This window comes from Sorex fumeus, unplaced genomic scaffold (assembly GCF_029834395.1).
Source record: "Sorex fumeus unplaced genomic scaffold, SorFum_2.1 ptg000086l, whole genome shotgun sequence".
NCBI lineage: Eukaryota > Metazoa > Chordata > Mammalia > Eulipotyphla > Soricidae > Sorex > Sorex fumeus.
This window is the reverse complement of record NW_026606143.1, coordinates 15,668,482-15,685,108: the sequence shown is the minus strand read 5'-3', so window position 1 is coordinate 15,685,108 and position 16,627 is coordinate 15,668,482. Positions and strand designations below refer to the sequence as shown.

Sequence of the window (16,627 nt, the reverse complement as noted above, 5' to 3'; positions counted from 1 at the left end):
CTCAAAATACTTTGTAATAAAAATACTTTATAATAGTGTTTTCTATCCTATTATCAAATATTCATGATGCTACTTGTTCAGTCAGTGTTATAGATATGTTAAAGCAATATTCAATCCATATAAGCACCCAGGAGGTAGTCAGTTGCACATGAACCACTAGTTTAAAATTCAGCAATCTCCCAGTCTCAGGAAGGCCAAAAGCTACTATATCGTCTCAAGCAAGTCATATAAGACATTTGAATTAGAAGCACGTCTAGATTTCTTCAGCCTTTTGAACCTCTGTTCCATAACACAACCAGTTTCCCAGTGGATAAGATCAATTCAAACAGCAGGGGGCAGCAGAACACTTCCGATTTTTCTTGTGGGCTCCAACTACCCTTCAAATGCTGAGAAATTTCATCTATCCCTGTCTTTAAACAGCTTTAAAAAAAATCTATCTAGACTATTAGATGGTTCTGTCAGTGTCTTCATTATTGACAGTCACAGGGGCTTATTTTGCAGTCTTCAAATCAGATATGACTGACAGGGTAAATGGAAGGCACCATAAGAATATTTCAGTTTTGAGTCGAAAAGAACAATGTATTTAAGAATATTCTTATAAATGAAAATTACAACTCACAGCAAATATTGTACTGGGCTTTGAGTCTTGGAAGGCCCTTTTCAAAACAGCTCCCGATGTTTGGTAATATCTCCGTTTACAATCTTGGTTGATATTTAATTCAAGCCGTGCTTCAACAAATGGTGGTTGTTAAATTAATGAGTATGCAATTGACCCCATCTGATGGAACTGACTGCTGGCTTAAGTTATACATTATTATTTTTCAATATAACCGTGTTTGTTTGTTTGTTTGTTTACAAAGAGATTTATGCCTTTAAGGGAACATCCACTGGAAATTCCCTCTCCCCCCCCCCCCATTTCAAGTCAGAAAAAAAAATGTAGCCTTAAGGTCACCAAGGGGGCAATAAAGGAAGTGGGGCAGTAACGAATGTGAACACGACTGTTGGAAAATACATTTGCTGAAATCCCAGAGGCGACAGCCCTGTTCAGAACTATTTTTTATTTGTGTTTTGGTTTGAAGTGTATAAATTCCCGCCATGCTCTGTGAAATGCTTACCACACTGAAAACTGATCAACCTGTAGCCAAGTCACCTTAAAATATAACAAGTGCTTCTCAATTTGTATGGACTACAGCGATTGCACACTGCTTCCACATGATAAAGGAGGATGTGATTCCTGAAACTTCAATGCGGCTTTCAAAGCCATGAGAGTATTTACCTGCGGCAAAAAGCATGACAGCAACAGGTCTGTAGAAGCGCCTTCGAGATCCCACGCAGATAGAAATCAAACCCACCAGGAAAGCAATGAGAATGATGGCAGCGCCGCCCAAGAGTAAAGCCAGAGTAGCAATCTGCCAATCTGTAAAGAAAAATGAAAGGCGTTGCTTTTAAACGAGACATCCTCAAGGAACCCCCAGAACTACCCTGAGCAGCCTTCCTTCACCTTGGAGCCACTAAACAGATATGATTTTATTGCATGCTGAGCATCCTTTGAGATTTGAAAGGTTTTACAACAAACATTACTATAAATGTCATTCAGAAAAGTCTCCCATGCTAAGGTTAGCAGTGGTTTTTGAACAGTTTGCCATGCTTTCCACACAATGACTCTCTTAAGCATACATTTTAAATTTGGGGCCCTTTCCATGACCCACTATTTTTATTATTAAATATTCTATTGAGTTATAAAGCATGAATTTTGGGGGATGCAGAAGCTTTCCTCCAAGCAGTGTTTAGGGGAGTCAGAGGCAATGCCCAGTGATTCTCAGCCCTGCTATATGGGTCTGAAAGGCTGGTGAACAGATGCTGTCCAGGTCCAGGAACTTGGGGGGGGCACCAGGACTGTACCCAGTGATGTTAAGGGCACCGTGCATTGCTGGGAACTGAACTTGGGACCACTTAGGTCCACTGAGCTGTATCTCTAGTCCAGTGATGAATTTTTTATATACAGCTAGCTAAGAACTCAGATATCCCTATCCAGAGTGAGAGCAACGAAGGTTCTAACACCCAGAAGGTTCCCTAGTGCCCTTTACCAGTCAATAAACACCCATGGACGTTGAGAGATTACTGTTAAGGGGTTTTGTCCCATCTTTCTGCCAAAGTTTGATGTATTTGAGGGGCTTGTCTTATATTAAAGCAGCCCGTTTAGTTGTTCTTGTGACCATGGTTTTGAGTCTATGAAGTTCCTGAGTTGTTGTCTGTGAAGCTGTGTTGTTCTTTCTGATATGAATGAGTCTGAACTCATTTGTGGAATATAAAATATTATATGAGACTAGTACTCAAGGACAGTGGAAACAAGGACCAGGAAGATTACTCCTAGTTGGAAGCCTGCCTTAAGAGCTACAGGAGAAGGCAGCTGGGATAGAGAAAGGATAACTAAGTTAATGATGGTTGGAGGGATCACTCGGGATGGGATATGTGTGCTTCAAGTAGATAAAGGACCAAACATAAGGCCTCTCATTATCTATATTTCAAAACATAATGCCCATAAGGAGAGAGAGAGGCAGACAGAAAGAGAGAGAGAGAGAGAGAGAGAGAGAGAGAGAGAGAGAGAGAGAAACTGCCTTAGAGGCAGAGGGAAGGGTGGGACAAGATGGGGGGTGGGATACTGGTGACATTGGTGGTGGAAAATGTACACTAGCAGAGGGATGGGGTGTTCAATCATTGTATGACTGAAACTCAAACATGAAAGCTTTGTAACTGTAGCTCATGGTGATTCAATAAAATAATAATAATAATCACCCATCCACCCAGGCTACTGAAAGACACTGACCATCAATCAATAAAACGTTATCTCTGGTCTTATATTTTATAAACAAGTTGCAGGAACCCTTTTGTGTCTGGTTTGTAAGTTAGGGATAGACACTTTTTAGTCTGGTTTGAATGTCTCTGATACTCATCCATGTTGTTGTGTGTAGAAGCAATGCATTCCTTTGAGGGCTGTCTTAATCCTTCGAATTTTTATTTGTTTTTTTCCTTTCTCATCACTATAACCCTTTTCTTAAGTTCTTCCATGCCTTAGGGAAATGGGAAGCTCACTGGAATGTGTTTATCATTGCTTATGAAAGATAGTGGGCTACGAGAAGAATCTAAAGAGCAAAATACTCTTCCCAAGGAAGTAAAGGGAATGGATGAGAGCACCATTCACTGAAAATGCTGTGGAAAATATTCTTCGGTGGTTTGTTGTTTGAAAGTCCCACACTGTCTCTCCTGGACCTCACTTTAATGCATGTGCAAGAAATGAAAAGAAGTTTTAATCTACGGTTAAATTGCAATGGATTTTGCTCAAAGTCAAGAACTCATCACATTTTGATGTAGCACTCTGAAATTATCCCTCCGGAAAGCTTCCAAAGTATACTCTTTGCCACCGTAGGATAAGGGATGAGTGGAGATTCTACGATACCCTAAGATTTTCTCCTTTGATTTATACTTGTATATCCCTGACTCAAGTGTTCTCTTCCGCACCCTGTACTTTTAATAAATTCTGGCTTCATAATGAGAACTGAACAAGGATTTACATCATAATCAAACAAACAAGGGAAAATAGAACATTTTTAAAATGTAAAGATGAATCACAAGACATTGGAGGACATTTTTAGTGCCATTTTCTTTTTAACAAAGCCTTAAACATATTAAACTAAGGTACATCTAGTTTTCAATAAGAGTTTTTACAAATAGCCATACTATAGCTTTTCATTTCATAACAGCATGGAGTTCTGAATTTTTTAAAAAACCGAAAGAATAATCTTTATATTTGAAAGTCTCTACATTTCTTTGAAAAAAGTTTATACATAGCACATTTTAAATGCACTTGAATATAAGAGAAATCTACTGGAAACTGTAAATTCCTGAATGACTATGTTTATTGTTTGGGATACAAATAAAATAATAAAATTCAATTATCCATCCAATTCCAGGAGAATTTACAAGAGCTTATGCTGTATACTTTCTAGTTGGACTATGAAATTACTATTATTTTAGCAATTTCCTCCAAATGATTTTTAATAAAAAACATCAAAATATTGCCATTATTTAAATCAACACACTAGCCACTCATTAACGACAACAAAAAAAACTTAAAAGTACAACAGATTGCCATTTTTTGAATATGCTCTTTCAGATAATCAAATAGATACAAGTGGCACACATTCAACATTTTAAACCCCAAATAATAGTATGTGTTTGCTTACATTTTGTAAGGCTAGACTAACATGGAAATAAATGGCAAACGTTCCCTATGAAGGACCTCATAGCAAATAGTTTTCATTTCCGTGGGTGGATCACAGTCTCTGCCACAGTATTCAACTCTTATTTTGTTTGTTGGTTGGTTTGGTTTGGGGGCTATATCCAACGATGCTCAAGCTTTATTCCTGGCTCTGGGCTCATATTACTTTTGGTAGACTTGGCACCTTATGTGGGGCCCAGGTATTAAGCTTCAATCGGCCACATGCAATGCAAGTGCCCTACGTGCTGTATTATATGACTCAGGTCCCTCAACTTTATGTATATGAAAATATCAATATTCAATATTGTCTTATTCAGTACATCAGTATTCATCAACAATGTCAATGAATGAGCATGGCTGTGTCCCCTTAATTGTTTATCTATACAAACAGGTGGTTGGCTGTTTTTGATTCCTTAACACCATGTCAGGTTTGCTTACTCCAGTCTATATTTTGCACACCAATTTCAAATGAATTATTTTTTCCGGGTAAAAATCTTAAACAATAATTGTTTTATAATGATGTTGTTTGGTAAGTGATTACTATAGAAGGATAAACTGGTGCCTATCCAGTTATCACAAAAGAAAACTGCACACAATCTTAAACTCATAAAATGTTAAATTTCCTTGCAAGAAAATGCAAGAGAAGCCACCAGGAGAATAATATACTAAAAGGGACTAGAAATTAAGTAGGAAGGGAAACTTTTATAGCACAGGAAATAGTTCTGTAAAGTGGATGAACACAACCAATTCTGATTTCCTTCTAAACGTCCTGTATTTATTTTTAGTACTGAGGCTGTGGCTAATGAAAGTCTCATTCTGAATCTAACCTCAAAAGAGGCAAGGTGCCAGACACTACCACAGCTGTGCCATTGCTACCCTTCCCTTTGGTCCATAACCAAAACTCTGCTCAAACAGCAAATGCCGAATGATCGCTCTGTTGCTCCAAGAGACAAACCATTTTGTTTCCCAGCAGAGACAAGAAGTGGGCCACGTTGGTCATTGTCCTCACAGGAAGCTGGGGCTTCACTCAAGTACTGAAGCTCTATCTTTGGTGGATGGTGCCAACTTTTGGAAGCACCATTATATCCATTTGGAATGATTCACTCAGGCAGGCTGCCCAGGATCAAAGTTTGAACTCACTGACCAGTCAGACTTCAATCAGGAAGCTGAAAGAGTGGCTCCACAAGGCTAGCACAGCCAAGGAGTCCTGGGACACTTTTCAAGTTTCAGCATCAGATGTCTTGGAGTTGATGACAGTGCTTCAGGCACTGTGTCTTTCAGAGACAGAGAGATGCCTTGGTTCAAACTTTAGGGTCTGCCTAAGAGGTGAGCCCTAGTCTGAGACAATGTAGATCTCTTGGGCTGGTAACTATTCTCTGCTTTCTTACTGAATAACATTAGCATATAGGAAATCATAAAAAGTGAAAAAAAAGGACTGTTATAGGTATTCTATATCTACAAATGATCATTAATGACGGGCGAGGCTCCATGTATATTCAAATTTTTCTTCTCTATAAAATGTAAATTTTACAAGAATACATATTCACATACCGTGCTTGACAGTAAAGGACTATGACAATTTTATATTCATATGACCAGAACACTTGTCTCTACACTAATCATTTTTCTCTTAGAAGCTTGTAAGGTTAATACTTTTAATCCCGTAGTTAGTGTCTAAAAAATTAAACTGCCAAAGGAATTCTGAATTTTCTGTTGCAATTCTTTTTTTTTTAAAAAGCAACTATACCAAGTTTGCATAATCAGTTCATTTCAGTGTCAATCTTAGTTCTTCAATTAGAGCCCTCTGCAGTACTTAGTCAGATGAGGTGTTAAGAAGCTTGGGAGATTTATTACTTGGTATTAGTTTTACACATTTCTATAAATGATAACACTGACACTGTGGTGGAGTTGTGAACATAAAGCAACTCTGCAAAACATCACTGGCCATAGGGCTATTCAACTAACAGCAATGCCCTACACAATTAAAACTGATTATTGTTCAATGCCAAGCCTGCTGATTTGAAAGCTGTTAAGCTTCTAAGACCTATGAAACAATCTGAAAAAATAATGTACTTTTGTGGTCCCCAAACTGCTAAAGATTCAAATTGGCTGAGAGGAACATTTTGAATCTGGAAATCAAACCTGAAATTCAGCTGCCATGTGATGTGTCATTTAAAAGTATTTTGGCAAAACTGACCCAAATACACACACAAGAAGCATTGGAACTGTACCCAGGGCTTATAATAAGTGAGGAGCTACTAGTGCTTTCCTACTAAGTAAAACAGAAACATATATATATATATATATATATATATTGCATATACATATAATGTTATATATTTCCTTTGCAATTACAAAATAAAAATTGGGCAGAACTTACGGTATAACTCTAAGTCCAACATTAATATACAATTCAGGAACTAAATTCCAGTTCTCTTTCAAAGTATTTTTATTAGCTGGTGTGAGGTTCTCCTGTCCATGAATGTTTTAGTATTCTGCAGAATTGTACTGAGTTACTTTAGCAGTCTTAACTATGAGACTAGTTTGAAATTGCCAGTGCATTATGGGTCATATTCTAACTGCTAAACTGAAGGATTCACATTTCCTTAGAGACTTCATGGTCAAATTTTATTTCCAATTTTCAGGAAAGGAAAAAATATTAATGATGATTCATTTTCCACACCTTTGAGCCAAGGTCAGTATAAGTTTCCTCTATCCATCTTATTTCAAAATCTTTAGCTTGTCAAACACTAGTTAATTTCTTTGTTTCTGTACGTTCTATTTATATGTTGAGATTATTTCTACTGTATGTACAAATCCCCGAGTAAACAATTGTCCCTCCTAAGAATAATAAGTTCTATATGACTACAAAAAATATGAAGAAACAGATTTTTAACTTCATAACTTCAACCCCATCATTTGGGTGCATAGTATTACCCTAGATATATTTTAATGTCTTGAATGCACAAGTCTCAATTTCCTATAATGCTCTCAAAAATTAAAGTATTGACATTTCACCTTGGGATTTTATTTTGATGCAACTTTGATCAATCAAAGAAAATCACTATTTAACCTCGAAGAGTTTTTTACTTGATGCATGCAGTTCTTCTTAGAGACATCCCCGAGTTTTATCCCCAACAACATTCAGTTTTTTCAAATGCATTTATTCACACGTGGAACAAATCTAGAGCAACATGTTTAACTTTGTTTTCGTTACATCGATGAGAACCCAGAATGCTAACTAGGTGATTCAGTCACCGGGAATTGGAAATACTGGGGTGAATCATCTGCAAGGAGAGAGAACGCTCAGTTCCAGTTACATCTCCAACTAACATTCCCTCAATATCCATCTTTTCACAGAAGACCCATGTCTCTTCCCCACCTAGCTCACACTGACAGAGATTATGGCATTTAGTTCTTCCCATCAAGTGTAATTTAAGAATTTCAACTGAGATTACAGCTGCATACATCTCAGTCTGAAAGAAAGGCTGTGTCTTTATATATGAACAATGAACCAAAATGGTGCTGCTGTTTTAAGTTATTAACGGTGGACAAAAAAAGAAAGTAGCTATAGACTAAAGCAATAAGATACTTCCTTAAGTACTGAATGCTTTATTTTCAGAAGAGATTTTGCTTTGCTATTGGGGTGGGGGAGACAAGGCACAGCCAGTGATGTTCAGGGGACCATGCAGTGCTGGGGAGGGATCAAACTTGGGACTCCTGCAAGCAACGGCTGCACTCCAGCCCTGTGGAACCATCTCTTCAGCTCTCAAATGACATACTTAACTTTTTCAAGTTAGTCTGCATGTGGCAAATGAAGTGGAAAACTGAAACCATTACTGAGGGAATTTAAACTTTGTTTTCTTGGCTAAGTTGCATTCTGACCTAAATCCGTCAGTGTGGCATTCATTTTCCACTACTTCATGAGACAGAGACACAAATAAAGACAGTCAAAAGAATTCAGATTCTAATTCCCATAGTTAAAAATGACCACCTTTTCCCAAATAACTAATACCTAAACTAACATTCTTTATTGTGCAAATATTGAAAGACAACTGTGTCTTTTTAAAAGGAACAAAAATATGGAAACTTATGTGTACTGCACTACACAATGTGGATTATTAAGAAAGCACCTACTGTATTTGATTTGGGGTAGGATATGGAATGTCTTTTTTTAAAAAAAAATAGGTATATCACTTATTTATAATACTGTTTGTTTTAGGAGTATAGTTTTACACTTCTTCAATATAGACAGCCATTTTAAACAAGCTGATAACATTAAACTTTAGAGAGCTACATTTTGTTTTTACTTGGGGGCCACCCCCAGTTGGGCTCAGAGGCTACTCCTGGCTTGGTGCTCAGGGATCGCTCTGAGATTCGTGCCTCGAGCCATGTGGTCATGGTCACGGTCCTCCCGTTGTTCATCGATTTTGCTCGAGCGGGCCCAGTAACATAGTGAGCCTTGTTACTGTGTCTGGCATATCGAATACGTCACGGGAAGCTTGCCAAGCTTTACTGTGCCGGCGAGATACTCTCGGTAGCTTGCAGGGCTCTCCAAGGGGGGCGGAGGAATCGAACTCGGGTCAGCCATATTGGCTGCGTGTAAGGCAAACGCCCTACCAACTGGGCTATTGCTCCAGCACCAGGGGCCATGTGGTACAGGATCAAACCTAGGCCTTCTTCACATAAAGTATGCACTCAAACTTTTGAGCTATTTCACCGGATCAGTCCTTAGACTCTTTAGATCTACTAATGAAAGTATGGTGATACTCTGATAAATGACTGCAGATAACCATCTGAGAAAGTGATGCAATTCTAAGGATCAAAGTGCAGGTTAATTTTTCTACATGTTTGGAAAGTTCTGGTTGTCCAAAAGTGTCAGAAGGATTAATAATTTTCAGTCCAGGGCAATTCTGTTCTTTTGAGTAGTTTTGTTTTAATGTTAGAAAACTGTGCTTTTTTATTATTTTTTTTTAACAAATAAGATGGACATTTTAGTTCCTCCAACATAATCTTAGAAAATCTGGTAGAGATGCAATTTATCATCTAAACACCACAATATACGTTATCATCCCTCAATGTACACAGTGATTAGCAAAAAGCCCTATTATTAAAGCATACCTTTGGTATTTAGACCAAAAGAAAGAAAGAAACCATTGCTGCTAAAGACTGCAGTTTCTTATGGTGTACTATTTAAAAAGCTTCCATTAGCATTTGGCAGTATTACTTAAGGGCCACTGGTATTGTTCCATAGTATTTCTATAGGCTGTGATGAGCATGGCTTATTTAACCGCTGCTCCTTATTCAGTTTTTGGAAGAAATCAAAAGCTACAATTTGGTAAATAAGCTTGTTTATAAAGACAGGAAGAAGAAGAAATCCCATGCCAGGACTAGATATGGGTGACCTCCCTTTAGCCATTGAAAAAGCTACTGCATTCTGCCAACAGCTTTAATAATAATAACTAATAATAACCCGAGAATAGCCAGAAGCATGCCAAGAGAGCACCCACGAGCAGAATTAAGACACCCCCATAGTAAACATGGAGGGACAGAATTGGCAAGCTAGTGCTCCTGCCAGTTCCCTGTGAGCAAGCATTTTTAGATGGGATCCCTTCTAGGAAATCAATGACTACGTGTCAATGAAATGAATTCCTTGGCTATGTGTGCAAAGTGTGGACAGAGGTGTCTCTCTTTAAGTCATCCACCTAGTAATGCTGCAAACAGACTCGAGGTTTCATTCACGTAATACCATGGCAGCATTTTGATGAGCAACTTCCAACTTACACCACACAGCAGTAAAACTCCCTTTGGGGCTGCAGAGATAGTCCAGCAAGTAGAGTCCTTGCCTGGCATACAGCTGACCAGAGTTCCTTCCTCAGCACCATGAATAGTCTCCTGAGCCCTGCCAGGATTGATCTTTGAGTGCAACCCACATGGGTGACCAGGAAACAAGAACAAACAAACAAAGAAAAAGACAAAGAAATCCTTGATTGAACATTTGAGTTCTTTTGTGGGTGACCCTTTTATATAGGGAGAATGTGTGACACTGTGGTTCCGGATTCTATATTTTGCAGCATCTTTTTCTTTAACATATATTTTGAAAAGGCAATCTTAATACCTGTGATATTTCTGTAGGATGTGGATCATTAATCTATCGAAATCTCAGAACAGTAACAAAGGTGGTAGTTGTAACAAAAATTATCTACTTTTCCCCTCCTGGCTTTTTGGGAACTTGGATGCTTCTATTTCCAGAGAGTTTTGTTATTTTGGGCTGGGTGAGGGGGGAGGGCTACACCCAGCAGTGCTCAGGGTTTACTCCTGGCTCTGTTCTCAGGGATCATATGCAGTCCTGGGGATCAAATCAGGGCTGGTCACATGCACGGCAAGTGCCTCAATCCTGGTACCATCTCTCTGGCCTTAAGTTTTATTCTTTTAATGGAAATCTTTGGTGCCACAGCCTGCATTAGTAACTGCAACACTGTTGGTTAAAAACTCACCTCTATTACAGAATGATAACTTGGTAAATTTAGGAAAATCACTGGCCTTTAATAATATGTATGCATAATATTAGAAACATGAGCTTATATACACAGGGTACAGTCAAAATACATGGTCTGTAATAGTACTAAACAAGTGTTAATTAATAGTTTTGTACAATCTATCGAAAGCATTGCTAAATGCTAGGTAATGCATCTAAAAATTTAAATTTGCAAGCTATAACCTAATACTTCATTATTCAACAAAAAGCAAAAGTGTGATACCTAAGGGGGGAAAGTCTCAATTACTGGAAAACGTCACTTTGGATTTGTCTTCTGAATGCATAGCAAAAGAAGAAATACACTGTTAATAAACAGGTATTTCCATATTCTTAGTGATTATGAAAAATTATTCAGAGATATGTGTTGTATGAAGTCACATTATTGGTAAATGGTCAAATCCAGGGAGAATCCAAAGCCTCAAAAGTGTTCACATCACTACCTTGCCCTCCCTCCAGGAAGGATTTTATTATAATTTACCATAGTTCATAAATAAGTCTGTGGTAGCTTACTCATATAAGTGATATATTCCAGGGATTTGTTTTGAAGCTAAGACATCTTTTTCTTAAATATATACAATAGCACTAGATGTTTCTATGGTCTCTCAAGGTGGTGTCACTATTAAACAGAAACTTAAGGGAAACTCCCAAGATGTATTCCTGAAAGCAGGCAAATTTATTGCCCAAGATATACTTTTGCTTTTTATTTCTTAAAATCATTTTATGAAAGATTTTCACACTTTCATCAAGTTCCACAACTCACCCCCCCAAAAAAAAACCTCAAAACTTGATCTACAAGGTCCCTCAGCAACTAAAAATCTTTTATAATTGTGAGGAAAAGGGGAAATATATTTGCACAGAAATGAAAATGCCCTTTGTAAAAATCAATATAGGGAAGCCGGAAAAACTTAGGAGTTGTTAAAAGAAAATGAGCACAAAGATCCTGAAACAAGTTACACTTGGTTTTCTCTGATGGTTAATTAAGGAAGTTTTAGCGCTAAATGTTATTCTTTGTTCACATTCCAAATATCTATGCTGTATAGGTAGAAGAAAAACTGCATTTGTTCTCCTTGTGCTCTTTTGCAAGAAGATAGAAAAAGGTATAACTATAGAGACTTTCAGGCTTACTGAGCTTTTTGTAAACACCCATCAATAACAATTCATTTCAAGCAACAAACTGAAATCTTCCCCAAAGCAATGACACCCCATTTCCCAATTAAGATCTAGATTCAAAGCATGTATCAATGATACACTTTTAAAGGCAGAATTACTCTCACAATATTTATGAGTTGTCAATGTTCCATAGTTCAGTTTATCTTCAAGTACCACCCAAAACAGGTTTTTTGTAACACCTTTTAAAGTGTAGTTTTATATTACAGTTTAAAGGAAGTTACACATTACATATAAGGCACTCTTTAAAGAACCTCTTGTCAACTGAAAATAATATCTTTCACCTAGAATTAGCCTACAGTGCAGTACCACTTCAAAAATGCCAGGGAATCATGTTACAAATGCAGTTATTTTTAGGGTAGTGCAAAAATGATGTTAACAATATTCCTTGAAAAAAGCACTAAGCATCTGATAGAGTGATTTGTGGATAGAAAAGAAGGATAAATTCTATGACTGGAACGACGGGTAAATGGGCTGTTTATATATCCTCATTGCAATCACTCTCTGAAATGTGTTCATTTGACCATCTGCACATCCTTGCTTTTTTGCTTAGTCAATAAATCATACACATGAAAAAAGAAATATGCTTTATATAAAATAACTGCATATGTATACATTTTACAGAAGAAATGGGAAATCACCCCACAGCCCAGGCGATGCCAAATTTGGCCTCTCAGCAATCTATGGACACTTGTAACCTGATCTGCATATGGAATCGCCTGTAATTGCTTTGGCTGTGAAACCCAGACAACTATATTCTCAAAAAAGTTATGCGAACTGAATGTGACTAAGCGAAAGACTATCACTATCATTTATAAGGTTTATGACTAATTTAAAAGACTGCCAAAATCTGTTCTGAAGAAAACTCCTTAGAAAGATATTCTCTGGCCAACAGGCAATGGGTGTGAGTATTCTAAACTTCTTAACAAGCACACTTTACTAAATGTCTCCCCCCCCCCTTTCCACTGAGAGTGACAGCCAATTAGCCGGTTCTCCTTTGTCTTTTTGGAAGTTATTGCTCAGGATGAATGCCTGGACTGTGTTGCCCATGCACTGAATTGGAACTCAGGAGCAAAGCATTTTGGTTGACTCAGTCACTGGTTCCTGAAGTGCTGATACAACCTTCAATACACCAGGACACAAAAGGCATGGTTCTGCTTTCAGTGAGAACCCATAAAACAGGTTATAAGCAGCAAACGATGCATCCTTGGGACCACAGAGAAAGAGCTACTTTAAAAATCCTGGCTGAGGGGAAAGTTCCAGTAGGAACTGGGCCTAAGTAGGACATATTGTCAACAGAAACATTCCTGAAATTTCCCTCTGCACATACAAGCTTGCCTCTTCACGGCACTTTTAATTCTAATTAAGAAAACGGTTTTTAATTAAGCCCTGAAGGTCCTGGTGAAGGGCCTTCAGTAAAACTGTCCTTGGTGGTTTCTCCCGAGTTAATTCATTTCAAGAGACAATGAAGTGGATCTTTTCCTTTTCAGATCTTCAGAGTAGACATTTCCCTCCCTGCTTTCTGCTACTCCACAAAGCAAATAGACTGAGAATGGCTGCCAGCCCTTTGAAACAGGCAAGAAAAGGCATTGCTGGTTTCAATTCAAGCGTCCTCCTCCCCCCCCCCCCCTTCATTTCCAAACACTGGAAGGGGGGCGGGGGGCAGGGCGAATCGCGGCTTTAAGTCCCAGGCACGTTTGCCGAAAGCACATTTTGCAAAGTGGGGAGACGAAACATCCTCCCGCACCCCCCGCCAAAATAAAACACCCCTCCACCTGGGAGAGAAGGAGGGAAAGGAATTGCTACTCCTCAATTGAAACAAAGTCCAGAACTAGTTCTGAGAGCCTCCCACAATCCCCACTCTACTCCGGGCTCCGCCGGAGCTTACAAACTGCTCTGGGCGGGGAAAGGGGCATTTGACAAAAACTATTTTGAAAACCAAGATGATTTCAGGCACCCGAAGAGAAATAAATGTTGGGGTTTGGGTTGGCGCCAGAGGATAACCTAAGGGGACTAGGGAGGGGTAAAAAAAAAAAACCCTCAGACAGAAAGTGTACCCGCCTCTAAGCTTCACCTTTCAGAATCCTATTACCACCGCTATATTTGCACTAAGCTTGGGTCCGTTCCCCGCTCCCAACACCCCGCCCCCCCCCCCGCCCCCCCCACACACACACGCCGCCGGGTTTTCTGGTTTTCTGCCCTGAGGGTGGCGAGGAGCAGGGATAAAAGGATGCAGAGACAAGTAAGCAAAGATTAGCAAACACTGCAGACCACACTACAAACTCTCGACCTGCTTCTCCGTCACTACATTCCTGGCCAAGAGAACCGTATATGGGGCTGAAAAGAAAATGGGAGTTAAAGTGCGTTTCCCGATCCTATCAGAAAAGTCTTTATGCTAGCGTGGGGCTATTATTTCAGCAGACAGAGAAAGGGGCAAAAGATTCACGTTGCTACGGAGACAAGAAGAAGCTGGCATTCCTACATAAATTTACATTTCTATGGAGGGGGGGATATTTTCTCCAAAGTTTATTTGGATCCCCGGGTTACAGAAGAAAGGCATTTTCCCGATTTATTTTATCTTTAGTTGTAAACAACCAACCCTGAAAGAATTAAAAGACCTAAATGTTGACCTCCCGCTGCCAACCAGCCGCCTCCACAGTGAATTAAGTAACAAAGAGGAATCCCTTCAATGGGAATTCTGAGGTTAAATCAAAGCACAAGTCTTTTGTAAGCAGAAAATTAGGTTTATGGAAGCAACTTAACCAAGTATTAATCTCGCCTGTGGCAAGAAACCAAAGGAAAAAGTAATTCAGATTTTTGTGGGGGTTTTGTGCCGTTTCAACTTTGTTGAAACTTGAAACGTTTCCAGCAAAGCTTTATAAATAGTCCCAGAGAAGACATGAAACTGTCACGAAGGAATTTAATGAGTTTCTTAGGGGAGCGCGTGTGCGCGCAAAAATCACGGGCAATTCCTTTCTCTGCACCGACGCCAGAAGCTGAAGAATTGGGATAACGGGGACAGCGTTTGCAGCAAGAAACTGGAAGTTGCCACATTGCTGCTATGAGCATAACTGGGGCGCGGTGGAAGGCAACCAGGGGTCTAGAAGAGAGCATAGCAATAAAAGCGCCACCCCCCACCCCCAGCTCCGTGGGGCTTGTAGTCCCGGGGACTACCTTCTCTAACATTCCAGGGAAATCTGAATAAAATCGGACTTTCCAGCATCTCAGAGTGACACACGGATTTGAAAAAAAAAAAAGTCGGGAGAAGAGGTATTTTGGCACGGCAAAGGGCAGCTCAACATCAATGAAAGAGTCACGGGGAAAAAAATAAAAAGAAGAAAAACGGAAATTAAACTCTGTCCCTCTCCCAAATCTCCGTATTCCTTAAACATTTTAGGAAAGTGAATCTAAACCAGAACTTATTGGAGAGACCGCGAGAAGGTGGAGTCGAATAGGGAGAAGAAAGAAACGTGGGTACTCTGAGATTAACTCGGGCAAATTCCACCGGGAGAGAGAAGGGAGAGGGGAGGACGCCCGAGTGAAGACAGGGCAAAGCGCCGCGGCATCTCTCCGGAGTTGGGGGCGTTCTTGCTGGCTGCTTTTCAAACAAGGAGTGGAAGGTGTTGCATCTTTTAGCAGACCCACATGGTTATCCCCTTAAATGGTAACAGTTCCCCGAAATAGCTTACGTGTTACTCCACAGCCCAAGCAAAGGCCACTGAGGGAGGTGAGAAGGCGTGGGACAGCGCCTAGGCTCGGGGTGGAGGATTGGGAAGAGGAGAGGCATGGAGATCACCAGGATCCCGCCAAGGGCCAGGACAGAGGGGGCCGGGCCAGGGTAGGGGACTCAGGGGACCAGGACGGGATGGGGGGGTGCGGGGGAGGGGGGCAGGGGTCGCGACGGGCCCTCACCGCTGCTGAGCGTGGACTCGCAGTGCCAGATGTCCAAGCTGGCCGGCTTGCGGCAGGACTCCCACAGGGATAGGTAGTACTGGTGATCGGCCGTGACCCAGGCGGGACTGAGCACGGCGCCCAGGTCGAGACACAGCGCCAGGAAGATGCACACGAGCCCGACGAGCTTCAGCGGGGTCAGCACCGAGACGCGCACCTCCTCCATGCCGCTGCCCGCCGAAGCCATGCCCCGGACGACCAGGACGCCAGGCGGCTCCGGCACCGGAGCTCTTCTGGGGGGTCGCCGCCCGCGCGGGAACTCGCTCCCCTCCGGGATCCGCGCACCCGGGGCCGGGCGCAGTGAGTGAGTGAGTGTGTGAGTGTGTGTGTGTGTGTGTGTGTGTGTGTGTGTGTGTGTGTTGGGGGGGTGGATCCGCTGCGGCGGCCGATCCCAAACAGGGGAGCTGGAGGCGTCTGCAGCCGCAGCCTCCGGGATCCCAGCGCGGACCGTTGCCTCCGAGCCCCGCGCTGCGCTCTACCGAGCGCCCGCTCCGCCCCGGCCCGGCCCGGCTGGCTCCGCCCCGGCCCCGCCCCGGGCTGCGGGAGGCGGCGCCGAGCTGGGCGGAGCAGGCAGCCCCGCACCCGGGCGTCGGCCAGCGCCTCCTCCCCCGCGCCGCCCGGTGAGGAGCCCCCGACCCCGGCCCCCGGCTCCCAGGAGCCCGCCGGCCCCGCCCCTTGGGTCCCGGGGGCCT

At 41.2% G+C, this 16,627-nt stretch overlaps 1 protein-coding gene across 1 annotated transcript in view; it reads right to left on the bottom strand.

Moving 5' to 3' along the window:
• TMEM47 (transmembrane protein 47) overlaps nt 1-16,421 on the bottom strand; it is a 31,381-nt gene extending 14,960 nt beyond the window's left edge. The window contains exons 1-2 of the mRNA XM_056131170.1: nt 15,897-16,421; nt 1,277-1,417 (exon numbers count right to left, since the gene is read on the bottom strand). Coding sequence (XP_055987145.1) covers nt 1,277-1,417; nt 15,897-16,122 — 367 coding nt within the window. The 5' untranslated portion in view covers nt 16,123-16,421. The remainder of the gene's footprint in view (nt 1-1,276; nt 1,418-15,896) is intronic.
• Between the last annotated feature and the right edge of the window lie 206 nt (nt 16,422-16,627).